The sequence below is a fragment of the Gambusia affinis genome, linkage group LG03 (genome assembly GCF_019740435.1).
Source record: "Gambusia affinis linkage group LG03, SWU_Gaff_1.0, whole genome shotgun sequence".
NCBI classification, from domain to species: domain Eukaryota; kingdom Metazoa; phylum Chordata; class Actinopteri; order Cyprinodontiformes; family Poeciliidae; genus Gambusia; species Gambusia affinis.
Window position 1 is genome coordinate 12,227,300 of NC_057870.1, and position 20,229 is coordinate 12,247,528.

General features: G+C 37.2%; 1 protein-coding gene across 6 annotated transcripts in view; it reads right to left on the reverse strand.

Moving 5' to 3' along the window:
• Positions 1-20,229, reverse strand: part of mctp1a (multiple C2 domains, transmembrane 1a) — a 162,359-nt gene that overhangs the window by 82,886 nt on the left and 59,244 nt on the right. For all 6 annotated transcript variants that reach the window (XM_044112901.1, XM_044112900.1, XM_044112903.1 and 3 more), the window contains exon 2: positions 15,206-15,326. In XM_044112901.1, the coding sequence (XP_043968836.1) occupies positions 15,206-15,326 (121 nt within the window). The remainder of the gene's footprint in view (positions 1-15,205; positions 15,327-20,229) is intronic.

Here is a 20,229-nt window from a genome sequence, read left to right on the forward strand (position 1 = left end):
ATTATCTCCACTGCCCACATCATTTGCTACCATGGATTTTTACATCATCCAGGTCTACACCCAATAGCCACTTAAAGTGAAATTGTAAGAGTGTTGCAAAAGTATTGACATCGCTGGCTTGGCTCAAGCACAAACTACTGTGTATTATAATATGGGTTTATTTAATAGACTCAGACAGAGTGGGGCATTATTGTGCAGTGGAAGTAAAAGGGCAACATTTTTATTTTTTTTAATCAAATATATCTAGCAATTGTGCCTTACTGGTCTATATCCAAAGCTGCTTCTGTATTAGTACTTTTGCAAAGCATTTTATATACAGACCAATGAGAATAAGAGTAATTTTTTTTCTGCTAAGCACCAGAATCTCTGTTCTCATGTGTCATCTGATAATGAGTATCTTGCATGATCATTAATTAGGAATTGTCTTACTCCCACATAATTACTTTCATGTGCTTATTACATTCAGTAAAAGAAAAGTGATGTCACGAACTGACATATTAGTAGTGCCAAATAACTCTCGACATGCAAAGATATTTAATAGCCATAGAAAAAAAAAAACACAACACAAAACAAAGCATGAGGTCTGCTTTGTTTAAATAAAAACTGCCGATGTTCTGCTGCCAGCAAAGTGTTGATATGAGAGCAGCATATGTGTTCACAGGGGCCAGCTTGGAGAACATGGCCATTTCCTCTCAGACACATATGCGCATGTGTGCTGCAACTAAAGATACTTAGTTGGAGCACACATTTCTTTCCCTTTATACACAGTTACCTTTTATATATCTCTGAAAAACAGCAAAAGCAGGACAGAAGAAATGCTAAAAAAGAAGAAGCAGAGCTGAAACTTTGAGATTGTGCTGCTTCTTTTAGAAAAAGACAAGAGAACTTCGTAAATACAAGCATGGAAAGTATTTAAAACACAAAGGTACAATTGATCCGCTTTAAGCTAAAGAAAAATAGTCCCAAACTACAGATACCATTGCCAAAAAGAAGTCTTTTCCTAGATATTGCTGTCTTTTTGTGCCTCAGTGGGTCAATTTTACCCAGACACACATCACTGACTCAGAGGCTCTGCATCCCACAGTGGCAGCTTTATGGGGCCATAACGCACATAGGCTGAAGAGTATGAAATGGAAAAGGCTGCCGGTGTAGGAGGGTGATGGCTGAAAACGAGCAAGAGTGGGTCTGGCAAGGAGAAGAAGAGGAAAAGGAAACACAAGCCTGGAAAACAACCACAGCTATTCACTTATGTCTGATTATTTTTCAAAGTTTCAGACATTCACGCCTTTGGGGAAACTCAAATGAATTCTTCACTCATTTTTATAATAAATTGGTGATTGTCTTACCACCTGAGGGCTGCTGGATCAATAAGACAGATACTGTAAGCTCAATAATCTCTACAGAAATGAACAATGATTGACTAAAGTGTTTCATGGATTATAACACCATGGGCTTTTGTTCACTTTGGAGCCATGAGAGCATGAAATAGAAGTTCTGCTTGAGGCAAGACTGGGTACAAAAAGCACATATGTCACAGTCAGGTTCAAACATTCAAACACCACACAAATAGGAAAAAGACAAGAGAGTTTAGATTTACTTGCAAGGAGAACGGACAAGAGCGTGCTTAAGTTACAATCTCCCACCGTTCTAAAGCACGTTCTGCCTTCTGCAGGCGGTTGAGTTCAGGTCCTGTTTGTTTCCTTCTGTAGCTACAATGCAGGAACTGATGAACTCACCGAACAATGGGAGCTGTTGCACAACAAAACAACTTCACACAACAAACACAGCAAACATAAGATGATATATACTAAATATTTTTAACAGTCACTCACCCAGTAAACTTGCAGGGGTAAACATTGTACATATAGAGGTTAGAGGAAATGGTTTTCAGTCATGAGTTAGAGATCCGATTAGATTTCATTAAATGTGATTTAATAAAAAATGAGAAAGGTTTAAGTAGATTTAAGGGGATTGAATAGTGTATATACTGGTGTAGCATTTTAGTTTGACTAATGAAAGGTTACAAATATCCTGAATGTTTTAGAACCTATTTAAAAAAAAAAAATCTGTAGAGACATTCAGAAATTCAGCATAGTTTTCTTGAAGCTACTTCCACTAGAAACCCCACTTATCATCCCAGAAAAGGACATTAATGGTAGTATGTACATTACAACTAAAAAAATAAAACTTTGTCTTAAAGATATGCCTCCAAACATGTTTACTAGAGATGGACTGAAAAATTGGTTGGTAAGCTGTTACCATTCTCATGTTTCTTTGCACCTCGTCACTTAATTTAACCCAAATACACCTTGAATAGCTCAATTGAAAGAACAACAAATTCCCACTAAGAGATAAGTCTTAACTACTCCTCCAAATAATTGTAATTTCAGCTGTGCATTTGTTAAACACAAAATTGTACTTTTCTGGCATGATTTAAACTTTGATCTAATGATTTTGCCTAAAATCCCAGATTCAGGATAGTGTCACATCCGGTCCTTCATTTTGCATGACTGCTATTGAAACCAAGCAGGAACCAGTGTGACAGTAGCTAAGAATAAAAATAAATGTGCTTATGAGAGCACACAGCAGAGGACACAGCAGGTAATTTTGCCTTGGGTGTGGTACAACACACATCTGAAAGCAAATGGTAGATCTCTTTTTGTGAGTGGCTTTCTGTCTTCGCAACAGCAGCACAGAACATAATCAATCGCACATTTATCTCTTCTGAACACCTAATGGGCGACGACCATAAAATCTGCTCTCTGTGTCTATTTGTTGGTAAACCTGACTGCCGTTCCAGACACCTGAGCCCCAAGGATGATAAAATGGTGCCGGGAAAAGCTCGAATAGGGTTCCCAATTTACACAGACGAAACAAAACCCCTTTCATATTGATAATTTTCTTTTACGAAAGTATCCCCACCTAAATAATGCAGTGTGATGGTTTTACGGACATTAATATGCAGTCTTAAAATTTAGCATGAGCAAATATCCCAGAGTGAATACTCAAATGTAATGACATGGTTCACTCACTTCTGTTTTCATTGTGAGATCATTAAGTCAGGATCTTGTCCACATGATACTGTTACCTATAGAGTTTGTTTGGATAACCAATACTGTTATGTAGCTGTAACAAAACCAAGCACTCCACCACTGATGTGCTCATATATTTTGACAATGTAAACTAAATTAAGAGTGGATTTCTGCTGTGGAAATAATCACTAGTGATTTTTCTCTCTTCCTGACTCGCTCAGTTAGTTTCACTGTTGTTCCTCAGGCAGAGAAAAACATTTGCTATACTTCTACCCACACTCTTACAACCACCCAGTGAACACCAGTTTAGACCAAATAAAACATAGTCTAAGCTTGGACCTGAAATTGAACATTCCTCAGAGACAAAGATCAAGTTTGCTTCAATAAGAAAAATGCAAGAAAAAAAATTTAATTTCCCAGGAGAAATACAACATAAAGCACCACTGTTAGTGACACAGAGAGGCAAATGAGAAACAGAGTTTAACTTGTACAGAAAAAATAAATACATCACAAACATAACGAAGAACTGAGTAATACATATTGAAAGTTCCTCTGGTTGAATAATTAAAAGACTGACGAGTAATTAAATGTTCCTGAGCTAACACTGACTTACGTCACTTCTTTTATTTACTAGCCATTCTTTGATAAAATGGGTTTAAATTAATCCCCTTAAGAATTATTTATGTACCAAATACTTAAAAAAAAACGACTTAATAATTTTAAGGCATTTTTATAATAACTAAGGTTACAGAATTGTGCGATACAAGCATAATCAAGTACATTTACAGCACTTCACCGTGATATAAATCATGGTATTATGTGATTTCTATGCCTGTGAATAACATAATGCCGCCCCTTTAAAATTATAACCTTAAGACAAATGTACTGTAACATAAAAAAATATTTATGTATTACAAATTTCTTCTGTTTTTGAAGGCTGGGCCCCCACCAACCAGTTAATAAGTTTGGGGTCGGGGAGGTTTGGATAAATATTCTTCCCTTAAAACTAGGGATGCTCAGATTAGGTTTTTTTTTCGCTGCCGATTCCATCCATGAGGCCAATCTCTGCCGATCACTGAAAACTGCAGATCGCTTTAGGTGTAAATGATACAGTTATCCGGTAAGATGGAAAAATTGTGTGGCAATAAATTCACCTAATTTAGACGTAACAGACATAATATTTTAATCTAAAATCTTTTTTTCTAGGTTACATGTTGCAGCTTTAAGCAGACGTTTGGTGTGAGAGTTCACTGTCTGGTAGAGGCTGAGCGGCGATACGTCTCTGAAATATTATTAACAGTTGAGCGAGAGAGCAGAACCAGCGTCTTACACCGCCAGCTCGAAGACTTAAATTATTTTTCGGGTTATTTGTTTAGCTTTCTGACCGTGATGCTAATCCGGCCAGATAGCGTTACCTGCTATCTGGACGCTCCGGATGTCCCTTTTCCTGCATTGAGCCTCGATGTAGCCAAACTCCGTCCAGTGCTTGTTTTTTAAATGTCATATTAGATTCGTTGTGTTGATCCATTTTGACGTGCTTCGTAATCTTCCGCCGCAACACCAAACGTCCCCATTCACTCTCAGAGCGTTACAGTTACACAGGATTTGTTGCCGCCACGCTTGCGCAGTCTGAAGGAAAGAGGAAATGAGCTGCTGACGCAGGCTGAGATAAATACGATCGATTTTGGTGATCGGCAACAAGAGACAGTGATCAGCGACCACCGATCATACACTTTTTCATGGAAATTGGCCGACTATGATCGGTGGCCGATCGATCGGCACACCTCTACTGAAAACATGAAGCCATCATGAGACAAAAGCATTTCAAACAGGTTGGCAGATTTACAACATGGATGTGCAGCCAGCAAGTCTGCAGCAACTGTGCGACGCTAGCAGGTCAATATGAGCCAAAATGCCAAAACAATATTTCCAACAGCATCTTAAATCAATTCAACAAAGAATTAAGACCAAATGGGGTGCTACCCAGTATTAGTAAGGTTCTACAAAATATAAAATCCTACTCTACGTTTTTTTTATTTCTAAGGATGAAGGGGGTATGGCTGTTCCTAATGGTTAAAACTAAAACTTTCAAATTCCATCTCTGCTCTATTTAGTTGAAACTAGCACTACGAGTGTCAGCATCTTGTTTTATGCATTTGGCAGTGAAATCAGCTTCTGCAACATTTACAAGTTAAAATATGTCCCTTTTCCTCTCAAAGCCCCTTGCTGGTATGACAATTCAACTGGTTCATCATCTCTCTTCAGAAATGTGGAGAACAGATAAAAGCTCTGTTATTGCTAGCTCTGTCTGAAGTGTTATGTATTCTTGCCTAATTAACCTGGGTTTTTGCTCATTCCCAGAACTGCCACAGCATTTAAATGAACAAATTAGACTTTCAACTTACGCTTGAATGTTTCACATTAGATGCAGGGTTCTGATTTTACCATAGGCTTTTAGCTGTACTTGGCTTTGCAGGATTCAGAAGTTGTTAAATAGAGTTCTCATTGAGATCTCATTAGGCATTAATGATTAATTATGTTTGAATCGAGGAACAATCTTGCAATGTTCAGGAAAAATAAGAGCATTCAGGGCAAATGTGGTTAAAACTACAACTAAATCCCAAAACCCCCAAAACAATCTTGCATATCATATTCTCCTCTTCATTAATTAAAAACATGTGAAGGTATAATTGCCCGATTACAATGTGAATGTAGCAGCATCTGAGATGCATTATTTTTGGGGCCTGCCCATAGCAATGCATAAGGAGAGCAGTGACTGACTTGCAAGTCAGTCACTATTGCCATATATTATGAAGTTTACTGAAAATTTCAAAATAAAAGCCTCAATATTCCTGTCAGGTTAGTGCACCGTCATAGGCGGTGCAATAATAGTAGCCTGTATTATCTTTTCCTCTCAGGTTATGGCATTAGCCTTTGACCTAATGATAATAAATAGGACTACAAAAACGCCATATCCGTAGTTCTAACTAACACTCATTAAAAACAGAGGCCTGAGCTTCCTTTTAGAACTACTGGCTGTTTAGGCCAGTAAATAACAGATTTAACCCAAACACTGTTACTCATAGTATTAGTGTAGCCCTTTAAAATAAAGCTTACATAAAATTTCAAAAGAAAAGTCTTAATATTCCTCTCAGGCCTTTTTCCTCTTTTTCTCTCAGGTTAGTGCAGAGAGAGCTAGAGATATGAATTGCAGTACTATCGGAGAGGAAAAATAGCCCTCTCATATGCTTCAAATGCTTTTTGGATCGGGCTTACGGTTCCTGAAAGGCAAGGATATGTTTGGCCTGCTTTGTTCAGAAAATCTAACTGCTTCAGACAGTTAGGATTCTGTCGCTCCCTGAGTGTTTCACTCACATGACGGTTGAGCTGCTCTTTAGAACTACAAAGACTGAAGGTTAGAACTACAACATGGGGGAATCCTCAGTGCCTACAGAAGAGGTCTGAGCTGAATGTCAGAACTACAACATGGCGGAACTGTCAGTTACTACAGAGGAGGACTGAACTGGCCTTTAGAACTAATTGTGTTTTGAGCATTATAGAAATGATTTAACCCAGTCACTGTTACACATGGGATTAGTTTGGACCTTTGAAATGAAGCTTACTGAAAATTTCAAAATAAAAGCCTTGACAATTTTTACATCTGATAATTGCTCTTTTGAGCATTACAAAACTGATATAAGACGATCACTGTTACACATGGGATTAGTTTGGCCATTTGAAATGAAGCTTGCTGAAAATTTCAAAATAAAAGCCTTGAATATTTTTACATCAGGTAATTGATTTTTTCAGCATTATAAAACTGATTTAATCCAATGACTATTATACATGGGATGAGTTTGGCCCTTTGAAATGAAGCTTATGCAAAGTTTCAAAATAAAAGCCCTGACAATTTTTACATCATGTAATTGCTCTTTTTGGCTTTATATGACTGGTTTATCCAAAGCACTCTTACACATTGGATTAGTGTGGGCATTTAATATTAAGCTTTCTGCAAATTTCAAAATAAAAGCCTCAATATCCCCTTAAGGTTAGTGGTGATGCAATATTAGCTTGTATTATCTTTTTCTCTCAGGTTAGGGAACAGTTCATTAGCATTAGCCTTTTACCTTAAATAAGCTTTTAGCTATTTTCTTACTTACTAGCCATGATTAGTAAACTGAATGGAGTAAGTAAAGTACAGACAACATGTTAGCAATGCCCTACATGCTGCTGACATCATTCATGCTAACATTAGTATTTTGGTTAATTTCAGCTGATACACTTACTTTAAAATACTCTGTGCACAAAATCTTTTTTCCACTTTGGGAGGAAGCCGGAGTACCTGGAGAGAACACAATCATTAACATGGAGAACATGCAAACCTGTCGTACTAAAATCAGGAGCGTGACGGAAGGAACAGGCTGCGCCTCATCATAAAATGCAGCAACGCTTTTTATCCTGACGTCTGCACTGACTTTTGGTCATTTGAGCGCGACGTCTCTTCTCCTCGTTGCAGAGGTCACAGCCTGGTAAAATTGAATGTCCTGTCCTGTATCTGTAATTTTTTGCTAGCCGTTGGAGTTCAGCAGTAGTTAAATTATGGTCCCTCAGCCGGGGAAGTTTGCTCTCCAGTAAAACTACAAGAAAACTCTCTACAAACTTCTGCTGGATCTTCTCCAGCTGGAGAATCCAGGGAATCCTCCTCTGGAGTCCCAGCTGGAGGAGAGACGGTGCACTCGTTCTGAGAGCAGATGATATCCTCAGAGCGACCTTCTCCAGCCAGAGAAGGTCTGAAAAGATAGTCATCAAATTCATCGTACTGTGTGCACTCGTCCCGATAGTTACTGGTCTCAAATTCTACACGAGGAAGCAGATGATTAACAACTTTCCTCACTCCTGTTGTGATCAAATACCCCGTGGCAAAACTCAATGGGAAGAAAAAGGTAGCTAAAACTTTCTCCATGCTATAGTCGTTCTAAAACACTGCTAACTGTAAAAGAGCTGCTAGTCTAATACCTGATGTTTAGAGATGAAAGCATTCAAAATTCTAGATGTTCTTTGATCTATGACATAGATCTATGTCGTAGAAAATGTCATAGCAACAGTGACCTCACTGTAGTTCTGGGGGAATGTCTTTTGTTTTTGCTATGCTGATGTTGAAAGTTGTATTTTTAAATTTATTTATTTACTTTTTTTTTGCAGAATAAGAGAGGTTCTTTGCTAAATACAATCTAAAAATTCAAAAAGATAGTTTTTTCTAAATTGGCCTAGAAAAAAAAAATCTAATTGTAGTTTCAGTTGTGTTTGCGTAGTACTTAGTATTTGATAAACTGTGAATTAAAGATACACATAGTTTGTATTCCACTACTGTGACTAATGTACTGGACACGTATTATATTGCTAAGGGGAATGTGGAAATGCAGCTAAATCACACAGATATTATAATTGATTTTGCGATATGTTCCCCTGTAGGTACAGAGGCGTGTAGTGCATATTCTCCCTTACAGAGTTCTAGCATTTTTGTCATAGTTAGATGTTTATAATAATCAAACAAGTTGACAATTGCCAACACTTTGACAATTGTTTTTGAGAAGAGGCGTCCCCTGCAGCAGGTAAAACTGTGCCAGAATTAAAAAAAAAAGTTCTAACATAGTCTTGGCTAAACCTTCTATTACAAGACTTATACTATAGGCTAATTTGTGACTGCGGGGTGAAACATGATCTCATGTCAGTGTTCCTTTATAACACTAATGAGTGAAACAGTTAAATATTTAACTTCCCTATTTTCATCATCAATCTGGACTACTCATTCCCTATTAATGAGCAATAGTTCTTTATGAGCGAAGGCCAGAAAAAAAGTGTCTAAATTATTTATTAATAATGTATTAGCAGGTAATTACATTTAATTCTAAAATCATCTGACAATACCTATGGATAAAATGCTACCTTATTGTGTTTTGAAAGGGAATATGGATATTATATAAACCTAACCCACATTTGGCATTAAATATATAAGTAAATAAATAGTAAATGAGTATATAAATAAGTAAACTTTATTTCGTTCAGGGCCACAAAATTGTATTTTTTCTCTTACTTACATTCTTAAGATTATAAAATATTTTTTATTATAATATTAAACTACTATCAAACACTGCAATATTTGTCCTTTATTTTTCTGATTTCACTGTTTTAATAGTGACTCTGTGGCTGTGGGTAAAGGTTTGTGTTCCCAGGTCATAACAGCAGTTCTGCTGAAGGCAAACCTTCTCTGCATCAGGGGACATAATTCATGTAAATAACCCAGGTTTCCGACCCAGAGCCAAAACGCACACAGAAAAACAGCCTAGGTAATGAAAGGTTTCCAGTAGGTTACGATCCACAGAAAAACATTCAGGAAGACGATGCTTAGCAGCAGAGGTAGGACCTACCAGAACCAGGACTGGTTCTTGTGTAAATCCACATGATGTAAACTTGAGAATGTCACCGACCACCCTAAGCACAGTGGTTTCAGCAGAATTTATGTTTCTAAATCCTGAATTTTAAAAAAATGCTAAAACAAAATCTGTGTCTCCAAAAAGAAATAAAATGTATCTGGTCTGGTCAAATGTAAAACCACAAAGATTATTTAAAAAAAACTTGACCATCTCTTCCATGAACTAAACATTGGAGGTCTGAAAGCCGCAGACATTACATTTGCATCATTAGAAATCATCACAAAATAAAACGAACTTTATTAAACTTTAAAATGAAGAAACAGTAAGTGTCTGTTTCACAGTGAAAATATAAAATTACCTATATTAATACCCTGTGTAAGATTTTAGATTTTATCTCATGCAATAATTTCAATTCTATTACTCAAACGAGTGGACTACAAGTGGCTATGATTTACCTCACCTCTGACTTTAAGTAAACCTATTTAACTAGCTGTTCAATAACAACTGTAGGAGGGCTGACACCAACACATTACCTGTTAAAATATCTTATTAAGAGCCACAACATGGACAACGCTGACAGGCACTTGTCAGAGAAGAGAGCACCAGAGATGAGAAAAAGCAGTAAAGATCCTCATAAAACCTTCAGTCATGCTTGAGTTGCACTAAAGGACAGATTCACACATGTGTGGGGGCGTGTGTGTGTATGTGTGAGAAAGAGAAAATGAGGGAGAGAGAGATAGTGAGAGAAAGTTTCAGTGCTTCATGTAGTGTCAGGACTGATGAATGGCTGCAGCTCTAGGGTTTCCCATTACCCAGAATGCAGTCTGGTATAAACGATGTTTTGTGTACGGCAGTCAGGACCAAAACATTCTAGATAGAGTAATTACAGGCTCCATGATGAAGATAATCTAATTTCCCCCAAAATTAATCTTTAACACAATGTAACAGGATTGTGATTAAAACCAAAGTTGGAAGATGCAATCACGTATTAGATCCAGCCTTCTGCAGCTCAACAGAACATAAAGAAACAAAGATAATGCAAAGCATGTATCAAAAAAAATTACACGCAAGGTTAAGCACAAAAGAGGATGATTAATGCAAAAACCAAAGCAAAGGGATATTTGTTCTCTGATCTTTCCTTAATTTTAGGCAAATAATATTTTGGACACCCAATCTGCAGCAATTCAGTCTTCCAGAATGAGCATCAATTTTAGTTTGTTCATAAAATTTTTACAGCACAAAGTTTGAAAAATATGAATTTGCAGAGTCACAAAATCAGAACACATTATTTTTAAAAGCCCTGGCTCAGACAAAAATACATCAAACTCTACCTTTCACGCATTTGAGTGGATAAATGCTTAGTGAGTAAATAAAAACACAAGAACTCAATAAGGAATATATGATGAACTAGAACTCTGCACAATGAAAAGCACAGAGATGCGTTAGTCATGGACTTACAATCATTTTGACTAGAGATGCAATCCAGCAAAACAATGGTGTTTGTGAATCCGTATGCATCCGTAAAAATCGCTCATTGAAGCTAATTAATTACAGCTTTCCATACGTCTCAAAACTTCTTTTGAGGATAAGTTTTGCATCTGCTAAACCTCTTATTTTTGCAGATAGAATGAAAATGTACAACACTATCAGAAGGGGAAAGTATATGGCATGTGTAAATAGTTTGGTCACTTACCTTTAATGTGTAAACAACGCCAAAAGAAAATACAAAAAAACCCGGCATAATGAAAACGTTTTTCTTTTGATTTGAGGCCAGAATAAAGTCATCTTGTTTTGAATGCAACATCTTTCATACTAGTTTAACACAAAATAGTTCTTTGTGCTGTTTTAAAAACTTAGCAAAAGTATTTACACCCTTTAAATTTTTCCATAGTAATGGCACACTACCAAACTTCAGTTTATCGTGTTGGAATTTTAGGTGACAGACCAACACAAAGTAGTACATAATTTTAAAGGGGAAGAAAAATAACGGCTTTCAAATATTTTACAATAAAACATCGGAAAGCAGCATATAAATTCTAGTAATATATGCCATGACAAGACTCATTCAAGATGTGATTCACATTTGGCCTGTGCTATGTCATTTTCACAGAGGAGTATGCTTTGCTCTAAGTTGCTCCATTGTAGCTCTGGCAGTAATTGAAAGGCTAACGTATGCTTATACATAAAGTGTGAAGTCTTTCAAACTCTCTATCAGGTTCTCAAAAAAAGATTACACTGTATCAAACTCCATTATCCGACAAGCTTTACTGTCCATGTTCAGGAGAAGCATTCCCATAGTACAGTGCTGCTAACGTCGTATTATACAAAGGGAACTGCGTGCTTCGAGTCCTGCTCTTGCATACAAATCAGATTTGAGGAGTGCTTGAGTATAAGTTGTTCTGTCAATAGGTTTGCCCTGCTGAGCTCTACAGCTTCTTCAGAACTACCACAGATCTCAAGGCTGCTGCTCTAATGAACACTCTTTGTGGTGTTTATTGATGACTTGCACAGTGCTTCCTTAGCTATTCACAGCTTGGGAGTTTGTTTCAATAACATAATATTTCTGTAAACTACTCCACAACATTATCTCTGGCCCGTCTGGTAGGTTTCATGAAGCAGTTTGTTTACTAAAAAACTCTGATCTTTGCAAAGCCGCTATATTTTTTCTGAAAGTAAAGTGCTAACAGATGCGTCCGATCTCTTTATCAAGATGTTTTTTATTTTATTTCGATGCAAAAACTTAACAGAACATGATACAAATTCACACAACACTTATTAGATTTACTATGTAAAAATATGTGAAAACCACGTGCATTTTTCTTTCTATTTCAATAATGTCCTACTTCATGTTGGTCTATCACATAAGATTCCAATAAAAATTAATAAACGTTTGTAGATGGAACATGACAAAATGGAAAGGCCAAAGGGCTTTGAACATTTTATAAGGCACTTTATATAGACCCACTTAACCCCATTGCTTGGATTTTATTCCACATTTTTCACTGGTACCGTCTCCAAGATACAGAAAGCTATCAGGAAAAATGGCAAAGAGGCAGTGATGCAGAACATTTACAGAAGCAGACACTACCATCTTGAGCATTTATGCATTGTATCCAGACCTCTGACTTCATACAATATGCCTGAGCGACTTCATTAATGAATAATGAAGCTGATTCATTATTAAGCACCTCAAATCTTAAGTATTGTTTTGGATTCTCAGCTTTTTTACAGGTACAAGCAGGAGGACTTCTACGAGAAAATGGTAGGGGACCTGAGGTTTACATTCTCAGCCACCCACACATATACACAAATGAACAGCAAGAACGAAAACTGAAAAACTAGTGACAAGATTCATCATGTGGTGTTTTACTGAAAACGTGGGCCACACAGAGGGTAATCTGTTTTCATCCAGGGCATGACAGCTAAGACAGGGTTAGGGCTCTGGGGAAACGAGAGGATATTGCTGATAAGGCATTTTAAAGAAGATGCCTGACAGCTAGTATTGGCTACATCACCAAACACGACAAATATGAGTCACTCACTCGCTGTTCATGTTTTTCTCTAGATAAAAGGCTACAACTATAATGTTCCTCCTGCTACAATTTATCTACTCTGTTGTATGACTCAAGGCAATTTTATGAGATCTAGACATAAATTTAAAAAGGCAGAGAATGACAGGAAACAACCCGAGGACAGACAGTTTTAGATTGATCTTTTCTATTTCTTGTCATTCAATTAATTACATTCATAATCATTTGAAAAATGTTTAAAATGTTGGTTATTTAGAAAGGCAGATGAGAAACAGTAAAACAACAAAGCTGATGCCAAAAGGCGTAAGATCTTGCTGGGATACTAAAAAATGCATGTTAAGAAGGGATGAAGTATTTTCTTATGCTTACTTCTTGAGCAGCAGAAAACAGAACATGTAAGCCAGCTAATGTATCAGCAGCTTAGACATCTTAAGCACAAGGCTAAGCTACAGATATGTGCCTTAATGCTGAAAGCTGATTGCCCCTCCTTACGTTCATCAGATGTACCCAAGTAATTTTACCTATTAAGAATTTATTTAAATTATTATTTATTCGTTCTGGAAAAAAAAAGAAAAATTCTTGTTTGTAAATGTATTCAATCAAGTAAATGTATTCAAAATCTGCCTTCTTATTTTACCTCTTTGATCTGCTGTAAAACAGCAAAATAAAATGTTCATGTCCTGACTGCATTACAATCAAAAAGTGTAGTATGCAAGTATGTGTTATTTAGTTGTTGGTTGATAGCCAGGTTTTGGTCAAGTTAGTCAACTGCTAAGGAGGCAATCAGAAAACTAAGGTGAAGGAGCAGGGCTGTAAACATGGAATTGTATGGAGGCGAGCTGGATGAAACAACTACAAAACTGCTTTTAATTGCTGTTGTTCGACCCGTGGGTAACTGGATGATTTTTTTTTTCTGCTAAAGGTCTGTCTGTGCTACTGGCCTGTGTCTATCTGTTTCTTTTCTCCATAATAAGCTGTCTCGATGGACTCAGGGCAGGACAGGTGAGTTCTGCACCTCACTGCTCATTATCAGTGATGAAAAATGTAGGAAAGGGCAGAACAGCCTTTTCTGCAGTTGCCATAGTAACTGTAGAAGATGCAAATAAAATTAGTTGCAATTTACACTGAGTGCAGATGTTAATTTAAATAAGGAAAAATTCTTTACGTGTTTTTGCTAACCTGTGATTTGATTTTGATTTGCTCTAAGATATAAAATAATCCTTGGATAATTAAAACTTAATTTAGGGTTCTAATAGATTAATCTACAAAAAATCCAATTTACCAGGAAGCAACTGACATTCAGGAAGTGACCAAAGAGTGCCATTTTGAAATGGAGGTTTTACATTATCTTATTATCTTCTGAGAGATCCCGGTCTCAATTCTCTGAAACCAGTTTTCAGCTTAACTAAGTATAAATTAAAATCTAAGTGCTTAAGGGGTATGAAATTTTAGGGAAAACTGAGGGAAACTGATAGGAGGAAATTCCAGAAGATGTACAAAACTCAACGCAAAACACAATCCAGAAAAAATGTAAATAAAGATTAGGACACAAACCAAAAAAATAAAAATTTTCATCTGCTGATGAAAAAAGTCCTTGTCATAACTTATGGCAACAGAGGTTTATGTCCACTTTTGTAATGGCGTTTAACAACAAAAATAATCTAAAAACATTTCTTTTGGTGGTGTCAGATAATTAGCACAGCAAAGTTTCTTTGTTTCTCTGGGCTACTTATACTGCCTGGACTCACCAGGCAATACGTTCATTGAACGTGATTCAACCTTCACGTTTGAACGTTGATCACGTTCATCACGTTCATAAATCACGTGACGGACCGTGGACCCTAGCATAAAATATTACATTGTCTGAAGACCGAACTTAATCACTAACAAGTGTCAAACTTCTTTTCTTATTTTAATACAGAGAAACTTAGAGGACTCATTTCAGTTTAAGGATAGAAAAGTTTTTGTCGCTTTAGTTGTTTAGATTTTTTGACAATAGTTAAAAAATTCTACAAACTGATCTTTTTTTAACAGAAAACTGTCTGTGTTTTTTTTTATTCTGTGGGGATATTACCATTCAGCCGTTTGCAACACTGACAATGGACAATGGTAGAGTCACTGTCCTTTGGCCAGATGACAAGATTTGAGAAAAATATTCACAATGTTCTTCTAAATTAACCTCAATTCACAAACTGAGCAGATCTCCTACCTGTTCGGTCACGAATGGCGAGATTTTTCCCTTTCTTCAAAACAATATCCAATTGGTACATGGCTGGACAAGGCAGAAGAGGCTGAGACTCTGCATTACTAGGTCCAACAATGTTGATGCCCTGTAAACACAAGAAGTCCAAGTTATACAAATACTTCAGTGCTTTTTAGGACTTCTATTGCAAAATAAAATTAAAGTAAATATCATAAGTTTCACCAAAGTATTACTTCTTTGCTAGTCCATTGCCATTTTCAATGTACTTATTCTATTAACATTGCACAGAGGCCAGTTTAAACCAACTTTTTCTGATGAAACCCAATTGACCTCAATCAAAGCAATCCCCTAATCGTATATCCATTCAGGGCTAGTCAGTTAATATTTGACATAGAATTGTGTTAGCAAAATAACTCTAATCTGGTTGTTTTAGCCAGTTTTAATAATCCAAACTTGTTTTAATAATCCAAATGTTTACATATATTATGGCTTTTAAAAAGCTAAAAAAAGATTTTTAAAAATCCCCTGTAACCTTTTCAAAACTGTTAATACCAAATAAGTTATTTCAAGACAAAAGAAAACATTTTTAATTGTCTCAAAATAACATATAATGCCAACTTACAGTTGAGCATTATTCAAGGAGAAACTCATTTGACACTTTGATCTCTCTCCCTGTCTTCAAGCTTCAAATAAACACTTTCCATATTAGTACTACAATCTGCAAGTGCAAAGTATCTCCATGCATTGAAAAAAATTATACTTGCATATTACATATTATGTGCTCCCTGATATTTACTGGGAACTGCTGAGTGCATGCAAGTTCTTGTGAAAGGCTAGCAGCATGGGACTCTTGTCTACTGCCATATTTTTTTGCATGTCATGCTGAAGGCCTGAGGTCAGTGCTGCACTTTGACAATGAACCCCCCGATGGCTGTTTCTATGCCGCTCATTTGCAAGCCACAACAGGAACTAAGCCATTCTATGGGGTTCACACAAACATACTATCTTATTCAAGCTCTTGCAAATTTGAATCCACCATGTTTATTTCTCATTGTTCCCCATCAGGCAGCCCTTTGGTGAGCACTGGTGTCACATTTCACCAGCTGTGTTGCTCAGACATGAGGCTAATAATAACTACAAAACAACATAAAAGTCTTGAGGACCACCAGATAACAGAGAAACTTTATAAAAGCTATTACTGTACATAAGAAATATGGGGAGTTTAAATAAATTGATATTTAGGTTGACCAAATATCAAAAGATTAATCAGGAGACATTTTTTATAACAACACTGTCATTTTTGCAAAAACTTTCAAATTCTATCTGACTGACTTACAGATAATATTCTCGTTTAACATCTTTAGGTTATGCATCAAGGTCTAGAATGTTGTCTTTGCACATAGATTCAGAATTTCAAATAAACATAATATGAACACCCATTTTATAATGGATAAAAATAACACAAAATGTACAACCTTGATAAAAGTTAAAGTAAAATCTATTTTTGCAAATCAGTTATACTCTTGTGTGATTTACAAACTCCGAATCAAATATAACACTTAAATATACTATGCCCTAATAAGATAGCCTTTGACTTTCTTTTCTGCAGTTGTTTTATTTATTTTTTTTTATGAAAAACTGATTCAGTAGATTTAACAAAAGCAAGCACTCATCATTGGCCTATTGACAGATAAGTTGAAATGTTTTATTTGAAAAACGTCCCCACACATTTCCACAAGACTTGGCGTTAATTGTGGATGGAAGTCACTGAAATTTAGCTAGCTGGCTCTGCGTTTGCATTAAACTTTTACTGAGGGGCTTTAGCAACATCATGCCATTCAGACTCTAAATGTAGCCAAATAACGCTGGGCGACCAGTGACAAGATGAGACCTACTGAACATGACAATTTTACAAACATATATTAAACTATATAAGGATTAAGAGTATGATAATAATTCGCATGTATTATTTTTTCTAAACATACATAGCAGTGCACAAGCATAACAAGCGTACAGGGTTTTGAATGGATTTGCTTACAGCGAAGCTTGTTTGACTAAAAAACAGGTGCGGGATTAGATAAAGCATGCAAACAGATGAACCAGATAGACATCCTTTCAAAATCTAACTCGAAAACTCAGATAAAGGAAAAATTGTTTTTATATACAGAATTAGTAGCAGCAGAGATATGCTGCTACTAAACAAATAGATTCTATTTCTTGAACCAGTCCCTTTGTTTGGTCTTTCCTTTGGGACGCAGTCGGGACAGAAAATCCATCTCTGTTTAATCCCTTGGGCCTTGTTCAGCCCTAAGCCTTCAGTACTAATGACCACAGAGCAGTGGCGCAAAAACTGGGTATGCAATGTATGCAACGCATAGGGGCGCTGCACTAGAGGGGGCGCAAACACGATGTGGGGAATTTTTTTCCTTGTCAGCATGTTATGTACTTAACAGCTGTTACTGTATGAAATGATCAATAACAGAAGAACAGCACTGATTAAGCGCCCCTCCCCTCCTGCCAGCCGCTCTCCCCTCCCATACAGATTGCTTGGGCAGCATCCTTTCGAAAACGCACTGAGGCGCGTTTTTTTTTTCTTTTTTTTTTCTTCTTTTAAATTTGAATTATAGTAAAGCACTCGACAACAGGGAGCTAAAGATGGGACAGAAAAAAACTCTGGGGCACAAAACAGAAAACGGAAGAGAGGGAGGTACAAAGATGTTAATAGTATATATGTGCAATTTTAATATTTTGTGTGTGTGTATGAGTCTTTACTAGTGTGTGTAAGACAAAACATAATTTTTGTCCTGAACGGCCCCTCATATTTTTTCTCTATCAGTCTGAATAGATAATAATAAAACTGCATTAAACACTTTATATTAGCAAGAAAGCAGACATGTTCATCCTAAATCCAAAAGCAGAAAAGCAGCTTCCAGACGTACCACAAATCTGTAATAATCTTCCAGTTAACTGGGAGCTAAAACACTGAGTTCCTTTAAATCCAGACTTAAACCCATCTTTAGAGTTGCTTTTGATTTGTAACTGTAATATTAAATAACATATTTAATGTGCATATGTAGCTGAGTTAATTTTATTTATTTATAATCTATTTTATTTTATGAACCTTCTCAAAACATTTTTATTTGCTTTTCTTAGTTCTGGAATTGTATTTTATTTTGGCGGAGAAGCTTTTATTTTTTTGTTTCCTGTTTCTGCGCTATATCCTGTGTGTTCCCGCTGCCCTCCTCAGTTCGCGCCAAGCTGCGCTGAGGAGAGGTAGGTGTACAAAGTTGTCTTTCATTTGTGTATTAAAATATTGAAAACGTTCAAAAAAATATGTTGTAAATTCATATATATGTGTGGTGCACCTAAAAATCCCACCACAATCTTTAGTTTTTTTTTTAAATTAATTTGTAAATAAGTTTCAGATAGAATTTATTCTATGTTCTAAAAGAAATATAACAAATTGCATTTTTGTTTACAGTTTTAATGCTTTCCTGGGGTGGGGACGGGAGTGGTGGCGGTGAGGCGGAACCTTCGTTTGGGGGCGGGGCGTTGCTTCCAGGTTGGTTTTGGGATGGACTTCCGCTCTGCCCCAAACGCAATCTGGAAGCTAAGGACAGCGTTGCGCTTCACTGCTGACTCCTCTCTGTTCTTTCCTTTAGGTCAGTATATAGTGAAGAAAGCCCACCGGGACGACTTTGTGGGATGTTTGTGTATTGACTGACGTGATGATGTCGCTGATCCGCGGTTTCTGTGCGCTGTGTTGTTAGTGTTTTCGGTGAGGGTGGTGTTGCTGTTGTGCTCTCTCGCTCTGGGGACCGTTATGTTGCGGTTGCTTCATTGGGGACCGTTGACCGTTGAATTATAACGTATTTTTTTTAGGACCGTTATACTTTAATGTGGAGTAATTTGCTTCTGTATATTTTAAAGGTTGTGTGTGTTCACAAATAAAAGAAAACGCAATCTGGAAGCTAAGGACAGCGTTGCGCTTCACTGCTGACTCCTCTCTGTTCTTTCCTTTAGATTGCACCAATACTATTACAGTAGTTCTGATACCAGGACGTGTAATAGATTGTGGGGGCTCGCCCGGGATCAGCACACCACACATCCATGGGCTACTGCTGATCCAATGATACTGATTGCCAGGACCTCTCGTGTTATATGTTCCTGGAGCCAGGAGTGACCCAGTCTTGTAAAGAGGCCAATAACCGTGAAAAGGGTGTATTAGCCTACAGAGTGCAGCACTGTGGACTCAAGCGTCCAAGATCAGCAAGATGTCTTCTGGTGAGAGAAAACAACTAGTATGGAGCATCAAGAAAAAGTTACACCAACTAACAGGTAGTGAAGCCCACCTCATCGCAACTTCTCTTGGAGAAATAGAAGGACTGGACTACAGTCAGCTGAATCAGAATGATGAAGAAAGTTGTGTTGAGTATCTGACTACCTACCTGACATGTTCAACAATCCTGGGTCGGGAGGACCAGGGCTTGCCATTATTAAAAAGACTGGAATGTTTCATAGATGGCGCTATAATGAATCGTGGGCATACTGCTGTACCCCTTGAAGCAGAAGCAAATACAAGTGAGCAGGTCATTTCCCCTGCTCAGCCACAAGACGGCTGCGGTGATACAGACGTACAGACATTATTGGCCCACTATGACACCATTCGAGCTCAACTAAACCAAGCCTTACCCACTTCTGCTTCTCCAGACCCACAGCGACGGAATCCAACACCACCACCTCGCACCAGCCAATCTCGCAACCAGCAGGCAACTTGGGCATCAGTTCCACCAGCTACAGGGGAACCACTTCTCCAGTCTTCCCAACTCCATCAACAGCTGTGCTCACCACAGTATTCTGTTCCTCATTCAGGGAACATTCCTAGTCACGCTGGTGAGAGTATGATAGCCATGAAAGATTTGCCACTGCTGTCCCGCAGAGAATTCAAAGTGCATGGGGGAATGATTAGTGACACAACATCAGAAATTTGCTACAATAGCATCTGTAAGCAAATAGATGAGGGTCTCGGG